Consider the following 17,970-nt stretch of genomic DNA (forward strand, 5'->3'; position numbering starts at 1 on the left):
TTTATTTTATTTTTGACCAATCTTGTCATTTTAAATTTGCAAGACTTATCCATTCGGAAGGTAGAAGTGAAGACAGTATCTACTGACAATCTGCTTTACCTCTTTTTTTAAAAGCACATCTCCTCTGCCTTCTTCATGTTTGCCCTGTCCTGAGAATTTGGGGTTTCCAGGGGCTTGAACAATACAAACTCTCCTGGGAACACAACTATGATCAGGTCCTACAGCAACCACCTAGAGACACACAGCACCCCAAACATCAACCCTGATCTAAGACACTTAAGACAAAAATACAGATGCTTATATAATGACCCACCCTCCTTCATTTAGTAATCTAACTTCAGGGATTCTGAGTATTCTCAGGGATGCTTTCCAGAAATTGAAAAAAAAAAAGAAATTGGGATATTTGAGATAATGAAATATGAAATAACAATTATTTCTGATCATTAGTATTTGTCTATTACAAAATATCACAAACATTCATGATGATAACAATGGATTGTTTAAGGGCTATAAATTCATTTCTCAAACAGTAAGAACTGGAGCAAGTATGCAAGGAAGAGCTGGAGCATATTAAATATATATAATAATATATATTTCTCTCTAAATGTATAACAAATATGTGATACATGTGTTTATGTATGACATTTTGAATTGAGTTAAAGGTGGAGTGTGACTATATCAGGAATCTCCAAAGGCAGTCATATATATCCTAAATCCCAAGTGATATAGCATAAAAAACACATGCCATAAAATGTTTGAATATTACAAATAAATGAAGGAAACAGCAGAACCATATCTCTTAATTATATATTCAATTAATTGGAAAATTTAATCAAGAATCATATGAAACAACAAGTTTTATTTGAAAAAATCTATAGGAGATTATTACCTTCAGAAGCTTATTTGAAACTGATTGTAAACCTTTCCAGTGGTCATTAAAAGTTAAAGAACAAAGTGTTAACATGAGTTATGAAGAAATCACAGGTACAATGGCCCCCAGAAGGAATACTCCATAACATCATGTAACATACTATGACTCAATTCCTTATTTTTTTCAGATAAATCATTTCACACTCATCCCTTCTCTTCATTCATGAAATCATGCAACTGAACAATAATGTGGCTGAGTTCATTCTGTTTGGGTTGACACAAGATCCCGTTAGGAAGAAAATTGTGTTTGTCATTTTCTTGATTTTCTATTTGGGGATATTGCTGGGTAACTTGCTGATTATTTCTACCATCAGGACCAGACAGGCACTGGGGAGTCCAATGTACTTCTTCCTTTTCCATTTATCCTTATCTGATGCCTGCTTCTCTACTTCGATAGCACCTAGGATGATTATGGATGCCCTTTTGAAGAAGACCACTATTTCTTTCAGTGAGTGCATGCTCCAAGTCTTTACATTCCATTTCTTTGGCTGCCTGGAGATCTTCATCCTAATCCCCATGGCTGTAGACTTCTATGTGGCCATCTGTAAGCCCCTGCACTACACGACCATCATGAGTCATCGAATCTGTGGTGTGCTAATGGCCCTGGCATGGATGGGATCCTGTGTGCATTCTTCAGCTCAGATTTTTCTAGCCTTGAGTCTACCTTTCTGTGGTCCCAATGTGATTGATCACTATTTTTGTGATTTGCAGCCTTTGTTGAAACTTGCCTGTACAGACACCTATGTGACCAACCTCCTCTTGGTGTCCAACAGTGGGGCCATCTGTACAGTGAGTTTTGTCATGCTGATGTTCTCCTATGCTATCATCTCGCATTCTCTGAGAAACCACAGTGCTGAAGGGAGGAAAAAAGCCCTCTCTACCTGCATCTTCCACATTATGGTGGTCATCTAGTTCTTTGGTTCTTGCATATTTATATACACATGCCCTGCAACTACCTTCTCCACAGATAAGATGATAGCTGTGTTTTACGCAATTGGAATGCCTTTGTTCAACCCTCTGTCTGATTCACACACTAAGGAATGCGGAAGTAAAAAATGCCATGAGGATGTTATGGAGCAAGAAGTTGGTCTCAAATGATGGAAGATGAATGGAAATTTCAAGATTTCTTCATCGAAAAAGTCCATACAGACTATTATCTTCTTAATATGAAGGTAATATAATTCTTAGGATATGACAGCTACTGACCTTAGTATTACAGAACAATATGGTCACATATACTGGTTAGGCTTCAGTCAATTCTATGTAAAAGAAAAGACAACACTAGGTATAAACAGGTTGAAAGGCTCAATACGTTAGATGTGTCTCTATCTCTCTTACCTGTCTATTATCACTGTGGTTTTCATCTAGTGTGTTCTCTGCCCTTCTTCAAGTTGCCTTCTGCAGATTTTGCTCTTAGATACACTTGCCCTATATTCTTATACACACAACCTAGTAATTTTTATGCCTTCCCTACTTTTTTATTTATTAAACACTTCCATTTCATCATATCTGTTCATGGCCTTTCAGCTTAGCTTTTCTTCCTGATAGTACCAGATTAAAATAATTGTGGGAGCTTCATTAGTAAGAGACGATATATAATTTAGGATTTTCCCTTCCAGTTGTTGGTTGTTCACTCCAAATTCTTACCATATGTTTACCTAGATTCTTTCTTCTCAAATGGAGATTCACCCTTCTGAGGTAGTTTTTTGATCTTTAATGTGAGGTTTCTACTCAGTATAGTATCTTTAATAAAATCTACTTTGCACTCCTAATTTGATTTCTTCTAATTTGGGGGGGGGGCAGTATTAAGATTTCTCTTGAATCATACCAATTATGATATTGTAGCACAGATGTTCAAAATTAAAAGTGATATGTTTATGTGGGCTGGAAGTAGAGTGTAAACAGTTCATGTTAGTGAATTGCAAAATATTAATAGATTGAGAAATGAATGAGATAAGTCAGAGATTATTTAGACTTGAGATAGAATTATTTATATCATAGATATGAATTGTGAATTGCCAGGAATTCAGAGGGAGAAGTAGTGGGATGAATAGGTGGAGCACAAACAATTTGAGGGAAGGAAAACAATTTATATTCTAATGGTGGATAAATGACATAATGCACTATGTCAAAGCTCATAAAGGTGTACAACAAAATAGTAAACTCGAATGGAAACTATGTTCTCTGTTTAAAATGTATTAATATTGGCCATCAATTGTAACAAATGCACCACACTAATGGAATATGTCGGAAACTAGGAGATTGCGAGGGGGACAAAGTGGGCATGTGGGAATTCTATACTTCCTACATGATTTTCTGTAAACTTAAAACCTCTCTAAAAAAATAAAGTCTGTTTAAAAAGTTTTATATCCAAAAGAAAGCTCATCTCTTTACCACATTTACCACATTTTAAAAATTTGATTAAATTAATTACATAAATACATATTTTATTAAGCCACACAATACCTTCAAATCCTCTACAGTTTACCCTAGTAAGCTATACAAATAATCATTAGTGAATACATAATACCATATGTTCTGGACAAAAATTTTTAAATTGAGAAATATTATTTTTAATTGGCATGCATTAAATTGAATGTTGTTATAGATTAGGGAAAATTTGGTTTAAAGAGCTTTAGCTATACTCCACAGGATACTCTTTAATAGTTTATATTTACATATTTTGAGAGTTTTCCTCTATTTTATTTCTTTACTTTTTTTTACATACTGCCATCATGGATATTTTCAGGAAAATACATATTTTTTTTCGTCTTTATTGGAATATGTGTTTTACAGTATTGTATTAGTTTCTGCTGTACAACAAAGTGAATCAGCTGTATGTATACATATATCCCCATATTCCCTCCTTCTTGAGCCTCCCTCCCACCCTCCCTATCCCATCCCTTTAGGTCTTCACAAAACATCAAGCTGATCTTCCTGTGCTCTGCAGCAGCTTCCCACTAACTATTTTACATTTGGTAGTGTATATATGTCAGTGTTAGTCTCTCATTAGGTCTCAGTCTCAGCTTCCCTTTATCCCCTGGTGTCCTCAACTCTGTTCTCCACATCTGCCTCTGTATTCCTGCCCTGCCACTAGGTTTCTCAGTACCATTTTTCTAGATTCCATATGTATGCAAAGCTTAAAAGCTTTTGCACAGCAAAAGAAACCATAAATAAGACAAAAAGACAACCCTCAGAATGGGAGAAAATATTTGTCAGTGACGCCAAACCAAATCTCCCATTATGGCTACAGAAAGAGAGTAACAGAATACTGGAAGGTGACACCAGAAATATAATAGGAGGTGCCATTTTATAGGCTTTATGGGATTTTATCTGGAGTGAAATGAGAAGGTATTTCAGTGTTTGTGGCATGGTATGACATTGCTTGATGTGATAACTCTGAACACTTTTCTGAGCATTAAGAATGGATACTGGGAATGTTAGTTGGGGGACACTGTAATAATCTAGAAAAGAGATTATGGTAATTTGAGCCAGGTGAGTAGCAGTGTATGGTCAGAAAATGTCTGCTATGGGCCCAGTTTTAATTCTTGATGGGAGTGCAAAATGGTACATTCACTTTGGATAATATTCTAGTTGATTAGCATAAATTAAATATACACTTAGCATAAATTCCAACAATTTCATTCTTAGCTTCACATTCAGGGGAAAGAACATGTTCTCAAAAGCTTTGCACTATAATGTTCACAGCAGCTTTGTACATAGTAGGCAAGAACCTGAAATAACCCAAAGGTGTATTAATAAAAAAGGATAAATTATGGTATACATGTACAATTAAGTCTCCCTTAGCAATAAAAAGCAATTAGCTACTGATACACACAACATCAGTGATGAATTACAAAAACATTTTGTTGAGTTGAAGTCTTACTTAAAAGAGTATTTCTTTATGGTTTCATTTGTATTGAAGTATAGAACATGCAAAAATAATCTGTTTAGAAAAATAAAACCAAGCTGTGGTTGAATATAAGGGGTGAAGGAGTGAGGATTGTTAAGGAGGCGACATGAGGAACAGTCCTGGTGTAAAGAAAAAAACATTGCTAAATCTTGTTAAGTACTAGGTTACACAGGTATATTCATTTTTAAACACTAAATGTTTGAAAAATTGCACAATAATTTGTTGGAGAAAATAAATTTTCTTGAGCATCCAATAGTAATAGCTATCTTTTGTTAATTTAGTTCTTTTTGTTTTCTGAGAGAGAAATAGGGGCTTTTTATTGTTTTCTTTCAGTAGTTTCTTATTACATCATTACGCTGTTCAGTACTATTTTATATGAAAATTATTCTTCTTATGTTTTTTTATATCATAACACCCTCATCATCACAAGTTATTATATACTCTTCATAGAGCATTATATTTAACAAGCATATAACATTTCCTCTTAAAGAGCACAGCAGTATTTTAGTCATTTCTTTACTGCTTGAACTACATGTTGTGTCCTGTTTTTCACTTTACTGAACATCTTTGTGTAAAGAGGTTTTTTCCACATTTATTATAATTTGGATGGCAACATCACATTTGATTAATTATATTCAACAATGCCTGTGGCTCAGTAGATACTAACAGTGATTCTCTTCATACTTTTCTATGTTAGACTCAATAATGCTCTTATATGTTACTCTGGATGACCAAGGTATGTGTTGACCTTTGACCCAGACTGAAACTTTGGAGCCTGCGATGGCAAAGTTGACTTCCAAAGATGTGAACCAATTGGAAAAAGAAGTCAAGTTCCCAGATAAGGAGCCCGTCTTGCCCTTATTTATTATGGACTATGCCACTAAGGGAACATTGGGGCTAGGGGCCAGGCAAAGATAACTGGGAAGGTAGAAAAAGGCCAAATCATAAATCCCAAGGGAGAAAGAAAAAAAGAATTAACTTAAAGAGAAAGTTTTGCACAAAAGAATATATAAGACAGGAAATGTGGATTCAAGTGGTGAAGTCTCACAGTTCTGGAGATTGGGAAATGCGAGATTAAGACCCAGTTATTCAGTTCCTAGTGAGAATCATCTTTCTGGTTTGAAGATGGATGTCTTCTTACTGTATCCCCACATGGATGACAGTAGACAGAAATCAAGGTCTTTGTTATCCTCTTATAAGTGTTTTATCTCTTTAATTATGGATCTATCATTGTGAAATAATTGCATCCCAAAGCCAAACTCCTAATATCATAACATTAGAGATTCAGATGTCAACATATAAAATCAGAGTAATGCAAATATTCCATTTGTAACAGGGCTATAATTGGACAAAGTATTCAACATGCAAGAACAGAAAAGCAACGTAAGCACACAAATGAAAATTTTAAGAATGACTAAAAATAATTGTTGACCTAGAGGGATGGGATAAGGAGGGTGGGAGGGAGACTCAAGAGGAAGGGGATATGGGAATATGTGTATAAATACAGCTGATTTACTTTGTTGTACAGTGGAAACTGGCATAACAGTGTAAAGCTATTATACTCCAATAAAGACCCAAAAAAATAAAAAATAAAAATATAAAAACAAATAATAGCAAAAAAATACAAACAAAAAACAAAAATGAAGAATGTATTTCATTGGCTTACTAGTAGACTAGACACTAAGTATATCTCAACAGAAACTTTTAAAATGGGAAGAAAAAATTAAAAATACTGAAAAAAATAAAAACCATACTATCTAAGAACTGTGGGATAACTTCTGATAGTGTAATATGCACATAACATAAATACTTAAAAAAGAAGGAAGACAAAAAAGGGCACAAGAAATATTTGAAGCAATAAATACTGAGTTCCCTATTTTAAATTCATAAACTAAACCACATATGCAAAAAGATCAGAGAACACTAAGCAGGAAAAATGGCAAAAACAAGCAACACCTACACATACTGAAACTACTGAAACTCAAAATTTAAAAAAAATCCTGATGTTAGCCAGGGAAAGGAACAACATCTATAGAGAACAAAGAAAGATTTGCATAAGATCCAACTTCTCCTCAGAAAGCCAAGAAGAATACTGAATTAAATATAGTGTTGAGAGAAAATAACAATCAACCTAGAATTTTGTACCCTGCAAGGTTATCCTGCAAAAGTGAAGAATAAATACTTTCCCAGACAAACAAAAATGAAGACAATTTGGTGGCAATCTGTCTTACAAATTTACCCAAAGAAAATAAAAACAGTAATTTGAAGAGATATGACCCCTATATTCATTGATGTATTGTTTACAATACCCAAGATATGGAAGCAACCCAAGTATCCATAGATACATGAATAGATAATGTAGAAGTGGTATATATATGGAATGCAATATTACTCAGACAAAAAAATGAAGTTCTACCATTGCAACAACATGGATGGACCTACAGGGTATTATGTTAAGTGAAATTAGTCAACAAGAGGAAAAAAAAATATCTTATGGTTTCTTTTATATATGCTCTAAAAAACAAAACAAAAGAAAAAATATAACAAGCTCTTTTCTGTTCCTATCTCTCCAGCTTCATATCTTGCTATTTACCATTTAGAAGCTAAGTGTCCAGGACTTCCCTGGTGGCCTGCCAATGCAGGGGACATGGGTTCGAGCCCTGGTCAGGGAAGATCCCACATTCCACGGAGCAACAAAGCCCATGCACCACAACTACTGAGCCTGCAGTCTAGAGCCCAAGAGTGTCAGTCAACTACTGAGCCCATATGCCACAACTACTGAAGCCCATGTGCCTAGAGCACGTGCTCTGCAACAAAAGAAGCCACCACAAGGAGAAGCCCATGCACAGCAACAAAGAGTAGCCCCTGCACTGCACAGCTAGAGAAAGCCCGTGAGGTGCAATGAAGACCCAACAGACATAAATAAATAAATAAATAAATAGATAAATAGATAAATAGATAAATAATGAAATAAATAATGAAATAAATAATGAAATAAATCTTAAGAAAAAAAAGAAGCTAAGTACCCAGCATATTGCCTGGAATGCAGTAGACATTCCATGAATAGTTGTTGAATAATTCATTATTTTAACAACAACAGATATGTCAGATTCATTAGGATTTGCTATACATATTGCAATTTCTGGCCTTTGTTACATATTCCCTCTCCTAAATTGCTCTTATTCCAACTAATGCCTATTCACTCTGCTGACTCTTCTTCATCCTGTGAGTCCCATTTTTGATGTCTCTTCAATCTGGAATCTTTTCTGAACCCCCATGTCTTTGTTGTGTGTCCCTCAAAAGTGCTTTCCAAGTAAATACTTGGTGCTTCCACTGTCTTGCTGTTTATAACAGTGTTGTAATTTTCTGCTTTTGGCGGGGGTGGGGGGATCGCTCAGTGGATCTAAACTCTGTGAAGACATCACTCAGGTTTTTCTTTATTCATGGCTGAAGCCCCAGCAACCATCAATGTGCATGATACATTCCTTGGACTGAAAAATATTTGTTATTTAATGAAGGAAGAATGGATGAAATTGAATATATTTATCCTCTAGTTAGTTTTTGTGTAGATGGAGCTACATATTTAAAGAAAAAAATAGCTTTTCATAATGAAATGTTACCAAAAGGAACTGATTGACAGAGAAATATAGGAAAAACAGGATGATGAAATCTTGCTTAGAACTGGGAGATTATCAAGGTAAACTCTGTTCACAAGATAAAATGCTCACTTTCAGTTTCTTCCTCATTCCTAGTTTAAGCAGGAGGAAAACAAATTGTAGTTTCCAAAAGAGATATACCTAGAATTCTTCTCTGTGTCTGAAACAGATAAAGGTAGAAAAAAATTTCTAGTCTCAAATATTACAATTTTGTTCTATATATTTTTGAATTTATTCATCTTCCCTTATACTTACACTCATTCATTCAGTACTTATCACAAACCAAACTTCATACTAATTGTAGGAAATATTGTTAGCAAGTAGGTAATTATTTTATAGTAGGACCTTTAATTTATTCAATAAATTAAAATTCCTGTCTGATATTAAAATATTATTTTACTTGAATCACCACTCTTTTTGATGGGTTATCAGGATAAGATGGTAATAAGAGCAAAATATGAAATGATTCTGGATGCAATAAGGACATTTGGACACATGCGTGATATTCCTTACACACCCCTTAGAGTTTAAATAGCCCATTGCTTTAACCCCCCAAAGAAGTTACACACCACAGTGTTACAGCCAGCATATTACCATCAAGTATGACACATAACAATGGGCAGTATCATTAATGAAAATTATTAGAATTCAACAATATGTAATGAACCTAAATATATAGTAGTATATATAATAATATATACAAATACATAACTATATATGTAATAATAAATGTAATTGTATATAATACACAATAGTAATAAATATATAATATGTAATCAATTTATATAGATAGATGGATAGGTAGATAAGTAGATAAACAGATTCCAGCATGGATACTGCCTCAATGAATGGCTAGTGGTATAATTAAGCTTCCTTTCTATCATCCCTGCCTGGCATATATCTCAGCAGCTAAGAACATGACCTGAGAGATCAGCTAGAAACATGTTACCAGTTCTTCAATATTTCTCTTTTGGAACTTTCTCCTTTCTGTTTGTTTAATCGTGTAAAATGAGCATAATACTAGTGCCTACTTCTTTGGATTGTTACAGAGATTACTGCTCAATATCAGTGTTTTTTTATTTATTTTATTAATGAATATACATTGATGAAGCTAGAAGAACTAAGGCCCAAGTTAGTATATGCCGAGACCAGCTCGGCCACTCAGGGTGAATGATGGGTGCCGCAAGCTTAAAGAAACACAAACACAGATTTAAGAGAAAGATGGGACCGGGGGACTCAAGACCTCTAGGATCAAGAGCCCTGCTGATTCATCCCATATTGCTTTTATTGAGCTCTCGGCATTCATGAAGTAAGATAGCATAAGATTCTCACACTCCCATTTCCATCCCACAATCAATGTTTTCTTTGAAGTAACCAAATTTCTTTTTGTACATCTTTTTGTACAAAGGGCCTCACATGATTGGGGGCAGTGGTCTTTTGCAAGAACAGCAGAAGGACAATCAGTGCACAAGCAGCATTCTAACTTGCGCTGACCCGGCATTCCTAAGTCCACACCCTTAGCTCCTCTGCTGCTCAAGCAGGACATCCTGCACCCAGTTGCTCAGCCCACATACTTTAATTACTTTTAGCCGTATTTTCTGAAACATTTTCAAGGCTTCAGAAAGACTTCTGAATGTTTTCCCACAGGTATAATATTCCAAGTATGCATAAGTTGTCTCATGCTAAGTTTTCCTTACTTTCTTGAACTCATTTCTTCTCCCACTTGCAGAATCTATGATTCATAGTGGTTATTTTTTTACCTTTATCTCATAGGTACTCTTTTCTGAAATCATCAACAATGTCCTTTTGACCTTTGCATCAGTAGAATCAATGCTAGGCTCCACGCACCTTTCGTTTATCACCTGCAATAGGTTTCCTACTACACAAATTCCTAATTGCATTTTTCATCTGAGCATTTCTCAAGGTATAGATTAAGGGATTCAACATGGGAGTTATCATAGTGTAGAATACTGTAACTGCTTTGTCAATAGGTAAAGTAGCTGCTGGTCTCAGGTACACAAATAAGCAGGGCACAAGGAAGAGGGTGACTGCTATGATGTGGGGTACACAAGTAGAGAGGGCCTTGTGCCTTGCCTCCAAGCTTTGGGTCCTTAGGGAGCACAGAATGATCACATAGGAGCCAATCAAGAGGAGGAAGTTCAACAGACAGAGGAAACCACTGTTGGCAGCAACAAAGAACCCTAGAGTGTGGGTAACAGTGCAGGCAAGATCGAGCAAGGGGTTCAGGTCACACATAAAGTGATCTATGACATTAGGGCCACAGAAGGGTAATTGGAGGATGAAGAGGATCTGTATAGTTGCATGAAGAAAACCTCCCACCCATACCACTCCAATTAGCAACCAACACACCTGCCAGTTCATGATGGTTGTATAGTGCAAGGGCTTGCAGATGGCCATGTAGAGGTCATAGGCCATCACAGTAAGCAGGATGACATCAACGCCTCCAAATAAATGTTCCCCAAAGATTTGTGTCATGCATTCATTGAAGGGGCTGGTTTTCTTGTCAAGGAGTGAATCTACAATCAGTTTAGGGGTATTGACACAAGAATAGCAGGCATCAATAAAAGAGAGATGGGCCAGGAAAAAGTACATGGGGGACACCAATAATGAGCTGGCAGTGATGGTCACCAAGGTGAGTACATTTCCTACCATAGAGACGATGTAGACCACCAAAAACATAAAAAATATGAGCTTCTGCATCTTTGGATTCTGCGTGAGTCCCAGGAGAACAAACTCGGTCACATTGTTCCTATTCTCCATGTATCTTATTTTATGGTTAATTCAGTTACCTGAAAAAAAAATCACTTTTTATTAGCTCAACCTTGAGTTCATTAAACCTCTCCATGTAATTAACAATAAATGCCTAAATTCTATTGAGTTCTGAATTCTTAGGATTTTTTTTTTTCTTTTGACATAAGAAACAAAGTTTCTGATCTCTCAAAGATAACTTAAATCCTCTCCTGAGGGAAAGTAATGATTAGCGTTAGAGCTGTGAGGAACTTTTTGAACACACAGGCAGGAGATCATCTGTCACAGTTAATCATGTGAAATGACTCAGAGCCTAATGTGAATTAATTGATCTCATATATAGTGGTATCCAAGCCCAAGATGAGATGTAGAAAATGGAGGTAAAGTCTATGAATGCAAAGCCAAGGGAGTTTTCCTTCATTCTTAGGAAATGGGAAACCATGCAAGGTAATTAAGAACATGAGAGTAAGGATTAAGATGGATTTGAGAAAGAGGGAATAATGGATATAATTCCAGGAGAGATCTTTGTGACTTGATGAACTGGGCTGTGTTTCAGTAAGTGGATGGAAGACACAAAGGAACACTAGTATCAGACTTATTTATAGGAAATGACATACATAGTAATGGAGCATTGGTGATGGGGATGTAATGAACAGAGATGGGAACTACTGTAATAAAATTGATAAACATGTTTCCTAAATCCAGTAACTTTATAATAGATACTAAATATACTTTTACTGATCGAGTGCTATATGCATGGCATGATTGCAACCTGTGTGGATGGTATTATTTCATCCATATAGCAGATGAGGAACAATTTTTGTACATAACAGTATGTATTATTATAAAAATAGTAATAATAACTAACTAAAACATACTGAACTGTTAACATTTACCCATGCAATAAACTGAGGAAGAATCATCTCCAATTTTAAAGAAGCCATGGAGATCGATATTTTATGCACAGCAGTTGATCCCTGGAGGACTTCTTCATGTTCATGTTTAGACTAAACAAGTGATGGTTTATATCATTTAATATTCACATTTATATGTTTTTGTGTGTGAAGTGTATTTAAATGTGTTTTCATCCTCATCAATAGTCAATTATTAAAAGAAGTGTCTGGTGGCAAAATGAATGTATCGTGTGTTAGAGAACTGGGTCTTACACATTTCTTAATCTCCATGAGACTCAAACTTTTCATCTGTCAAATTACATTAATGAGATTTACCAAATATCTTTTGGAGAATGGGACACAGGTAAAATGTTTTACTATTGTATTTGAGAAGGTTGAAACATAATGATTACTACATATGGAAAGTAACAATCTTTACTAAGCATTGGCACTATTGAAAAACTTACCTGCTGGTCTTAGATGATATTAATGATATTTGAGGGTGTTCAAAAATAATCCCATCTTCAAATTGATCTCTTCTTGGGATAAGTAACTTTCTATATGAAAAATATAATGCACTCATAAAGAGACTATTCAGATAATTCAGTACCAAATCAATTGTAAATAAGTAAGTCTTTCTTTGTAGCCTAAAGACTCAAAAAGATTTCACAGAAAATCTGGAATTGAATTTAGAATAAATTCATTTTAGAACAGCATGGAGAAGTGACCTTTGGTGGATGGTCTGGTCCAAAAGTCAGGAGGCAGAAAGTGTGGTGGAAACACATTCAAGTGGGTCTTTCCACTCTGGACAAATCTTTCTCTGGAAAAATAAACAACAACAACAAAAAAACATTTTCAGTTCTATGCATGGATGTTTAACAAGGTTGCAATACAGGTTCAAGGACCTTGTCTTATAGCTGCTATTTTCTCTCCAAGGAACTCATTACCTTCTTTGATGGAAAGGCTTTGTTTTGGAAGCAGGTATTCTGAAGATATTCTTGAGTGGGGAATTGTATTCCCTGCCCTTGCAGCCTAAACATGTGAGTCCCCTTTCTCTATCTGAACCTGGCTTTCTAAGAAAGCTGAATGTCATGTGAATAGCAAGGTTGACATAATTCCAGCCTTGGGACCTGTGATGTCATTAACCTGTGCACTCATGTCAGAGACTGACTTTCTGTCTTCTTATTGGTATTAAACAGTTCCCTGGAAACCTAGTACTGATTGCTTAAGAGCTAGAGGAGTGAGGGCATAAAATTAAGGGCAGTCATTTAAAAGTGCTTGAATCTAAAACCTGTTTTTCACATTCATTAAAGGGCAATGCATATAAACAGAATCAAAAAAATTTCCAATAATTTATGTCTGGGACTCTTGTGATGGTCAGTATGGAATACTATGTGACATTAAAGTTGTTGACAGATATCTAAGGCACAAGAAAGTAGTTTTGATTTCAAACAAGAGAATTGTTGGACATCCTTGTCACTTGGTATTATTTTCTTCTTGGTCAATCTAGGAGGTATGAGGTGACAAATTATTGAGGTTTTAGTTTGTTTTCCTGATAAATACTGAAGTTGAGAAGTTTTTAGTATTATAGGCCTTTTCTGTTTCTTTTGGGGAAGTTACTTTGAAGACCTTTGTGCAATTTAAAATAGGAATTCTGGGTCTCTTTACTGATTTGTATGTGATTTACATATAGTCTAGATATAGTTATTTTGTCATATGTATGTTTTATATAAAATACATATACATGTGTAATTTTACACATAAATTTATATATAATGTAAAATTTTGTGCATATGAATATATATATAATTTTCTCCTATTCTCTGGATTGCCTTTTCATTTTTTTTTATTATTATTTTATTTTATTTTTTTTGGGGGTACACCAGGTTCAATCAACTGTTTTTATACACATATCCCCATATTCCCTCCCTTCCTTGACGCCCCCCCTCGATTCCCCTCCACCCTCCCTGCCCCAGTCCTCTAAGGCATCTTCCATCCTCGAGTTGGACTCCCTTTGTTATACAACAACTTCCCACTGACTATTTTACAGTTGGTAGTATATATATGTCTGTACTACTCTCCCGCTTCTTCTCAGTTTCCCCTTCACCCCCCACCCCCTCCCATACCTCGAGTTCTCCAGTCCATTCTCTGTATCTGCTTCCCTGTTCTTGTCACTGAGTTCATCAGTACCATTTTTAGATTCCGTATATGTGAGTTAGCATACAATATTTGTCTTTCTCTTTCTGACTTACTTCACTCTGTATGACAGATTGTAGTTCTATCCACCTCATTACATATAGCTCCATCTCATCCCTTTTTATAGCTGAGTAATATTCCATTGTATATATATGCCACATCTTCTGTATCCATTCATTTGTTGATGGGCATTTTCATTTTTAAAAGGGATGATATCCAATGAGCAGAAGATTTAAAATGTTGGAAATATTCAACTATTTTTTTTTATGGTTCTTGCTTGCTGTGCCATATCTAGAAAATATTGATCTACTTCCATGGAAAAAATTTATTCTTAAATAATTTTTATAGGTTTGCTTTAACAACTAGATCTCTTACTAATTTTGAGTTAATTTTTGTATATAGACCAAGGTAGTGGTTGAGGACATTTTTTTTTTTCACATATGGATATCCAATCGATGCAGTATAATTTGCTGAAAATATATTCTTTCTACTTGAATTACCTTGATAACTTTGCAAGAAAATTCATACATTTAGGTTTATTTCTGAACATTCTATTTCAATGATTTTTATATTTATCCTTATGTCAATACCACACAGCACTACTTATGGTTTTTTGAGAGTGATTTTCTATACTAGGTTCCTTTAAAATTGTATATTTCTATATAAATTTCAAAATAGGATTGTAAATTTCTTCAAATATCCTGTGGGATGTTTATTGGAATTGCATTGACATAAAAATTCATATGGTAGTGAGATGAATTGGGAGATTGGGATTGCCATATTTACATTACTAATAAGAAAAAATATATCAAATTGTATACCTAAAAAACTCATATGGTAAAAAAAATTGAGCCTGTTAATCCCTCAGCAGGATATATCCTTCCCTTTTCTTATGTGTTTGGTTTCTTTCAGTAGTGTTTTCTGGTTTACAAGTCTTGAATATATTTTTTCAAATGTTCCTCAAATGTCATGTTTTTAATAGTAAATTACATACCATTTTCTTTCTAATCTGAATTTCTAACTGCTGTTTTTATACAAATACATTTGATACTTTGTGTTGACTTTTTTAAAGTTAACTTGTTAAATGAACTGATTAGGTCTATTTGATTTTCAATAGAGCCCTTAGCATTTTCTACCTATGTAATGATGCACATAAACATTTTTATAATCTTGCTTCTTTTCTAAACTGTATGTCTTTTATTTCTTTTTTTTAATTTATTTAAAATTTAATGACTAGAATCTAGGGTACAATGCAGAACAGAAATTGGGAAGGGACAGATTTGTCTTGTTTCCAATCTTAGAATTTATGATTAAGTATTATGGTAGCTATAGGTTTTATTCAGATGCTCTGTCAGATTGAGCAAATTCCTTCCTATCTTTTATTTTCTAATATATATTTTATTCACAAATCTAAATTGAAATTTATCAATTTGTATGCATCTATTGAACTGATCATGTGATTCTTCACTTCTCCTTTCTTCTGATAATTTAGTAAATATCATTGACTAATTTTTGAAAGTTAAGCAATGTTTAATTCCTGGTATGGATTATACATGCTCATGGTGAATAATTATTTAAAAAAAATGACAGGATTCATTTATTGGTATGTTGTTTAATATCCTTTTGTATATGTTCATAAGAAATATTTTTCATCTTCTTTCTTGTAATGCAACTTAAATTTAAGCAATACTGGCTTCATAAAAAGATGTGCTGAGTGTTTTCTATTTTCTGAAAGAATTTGTGTAGAATTTGTGTTACTTATTAAAAAATATTTTGTGGGGACTTCCTAGGTGACACAGTGGTTAAGAATTCACCTGCTGATGCAGGGAACATGGATTCGATCCCTGCTCCAGGAAAATTCCACATGCTGCGGAGCAACTAAGCCCGCATGCCACAACTATTAAGCTTGAGCTTTAGAGCCATGAGCCACAACTATTGAGTCCATGTACTCAACTACTGAAGCCCACACACCTAGAGCCCATGCTCTGCAACAAGAGAAGCCACAGCAATGAAGAGCCCATGCACCACAACAAAGAGTAGCCCCCACATGCCACAACCAGAGAAAGCCTATGTGCAGCAATGAAGACCCAACACAGCCAATAAATAAGTAAATAAGTAAATAAATAAATAAATAATATTTTGTGGACTTCAGAAGTTGAATATATTGGGCCTGGAGTGATTTTTGAGAAAAAATTATGTACACATTTAATTTACTCAACTGGTTTATGATTATTTAGGTATTTTTATTTCTTTAGTCAGATTTTATAATAATTTTACAGTAAATTGGATTTAAGTTGTCAAATTTCCTGGCTTAAATTTGTTTATGATATTTCCTACTATCCTGTTAATATCTGTATCATTTGAAAAAATATATATATATCCATATTTATCTGTAAAGATTTTACTGCTTTCCAGAAATTCAGATCTGCCATTAATTCAATTTCATTTATCTCAAGATTTGTATTAGTAATTTCTTATTGAAGTAAAATTCATATAAAATTCATTACTTTAACCATTAAAAAATGTACATGCAACCATCACAGCTTTTTAGTTGCAGAATATTTTCATTACCTCTTGCTAATTAAGTGGTCAATAACCATATTACCATTTCATCCTACCCCCTAGAGCTGGAAACCACTAAGGAACTCTATTTCTATGGATTTGCTTATTCTGGACATTTTTTGAGGGTGAGTTAAAAATTATCCGCACTCCAGTTATATTAAAACTTCTACAAATTCTACAACCAGAGTGCGGATAATTTTTGACTCATCCTCACATATACATAGAACCAAATAATTTATGGTCTTTTCTGTAATTTGTCTTAACATGTTTTCAAATTTTATTTTATAGCATGTATTAGTACTTCATTTTTTATTGTGAATTAATAGTCTATTGTATGGATATACCACAAGTTTATTATTTGTTCATCAGTTATTAGTAATTTGGGGGCATTTAGGCTATCGTGAATAGTGCTGTTGTAAGCATATGTACACGTTTGCTTGAACATCTGTTTGTAATTTTTGTGTGTTTTTATCCAGGAGAGGAGGGAGTTCCTGGGTCCTATGACAATTCTATATTTAACTTTTTGAGGAATAACAACTGTGTATCACAATTTGACTTCATTTTACGTATCCATCCGTAATGTTCTCCAGCTTTCACTTTCTTGATGGTGTGCTATTATGCACAGGAGTTTGTAATTGTGATGCAATCCAATTCTTCTATTTTTCTTTTGTTGCTTGTGCTTTTGTTGCCTTATTTAAGAAACTATTGCTTATCCTGCTACTTTATGAAACATCAATTAGTGCTAGCAGTTTTCTGGTAGAGTCTTTAGGGTTTTCTATATATAATATCATGTCATCTGCAAAGAGGGACAATTTTACTTCTTCTTTTCCAATTTGGATTCCTTTTATTTCTTTTTCTTCTCTGATTGCGGTGGCTAAAACTTCCAAAACTATGTTGAATAATAGTGGTGAGAGTGGACACTCTTGTCTTGTTCCTGTTCTTAGAGGGAATTCTTCCAGTTTTTCTCCATTGAGAACGATGTTGGCTTTTGGTTTTTCATATATGGCTTTTATTATGTTGAGGTAATTTCCTTCTATGCCCATTTTCTGGA

At 34.4% G+C, this 17,970-nt stretch overlaps 1 protein-coding gene and 1 pseudogene across 1 annotated transcript; one reads left to right on the forward strand and one right to left on the reverse strand.

The window, feature by feature from the left end:
- Positions 1-1,101: 1,101 nt before the first annotated feature.
- On the forward strand, positions 1,102-2,038 carry LOC130850002 (olfactory receptor 4C16-like; annotated as a pseudogene).
- Positions 2,039-10,332: 8,294 nt separating this feature from the next.
- On the reverse strand, positions 10,333-11,283 carry LOC130848631 (olfactory receptor 4C46-like). The gene has a single exon (XM_057727062.1). The coding sequence runs from the start codon at positions 11,278-11,280 to the stop codon at positions 10,333-10,335; it is 948 nt and encodes a 315-aa protein (XP_057583045.1). The 5' UTR covers positions 11,281-11,283.
- Between the last annotated feature and the right edge of the window lie 6,687 nt (positions 11,284-17,970).

The sequence above is a fragment of the Hippopotamus amphibius genome, chromosome 3 (assembly GCF_030028045.1).
Source record: "Hippopotamus amphibius kiboko isolate mHipAmp2 chromosome 3, mHipAmp2.hap2, whole genome shotgun sequence".
Lineage (NCBI taxonomy): Eukaryota > Metazoa > Chordata > Mammalia > Artiodactyla > Hippopotamidae > Hippopotamus > Hippopotamus amphibius.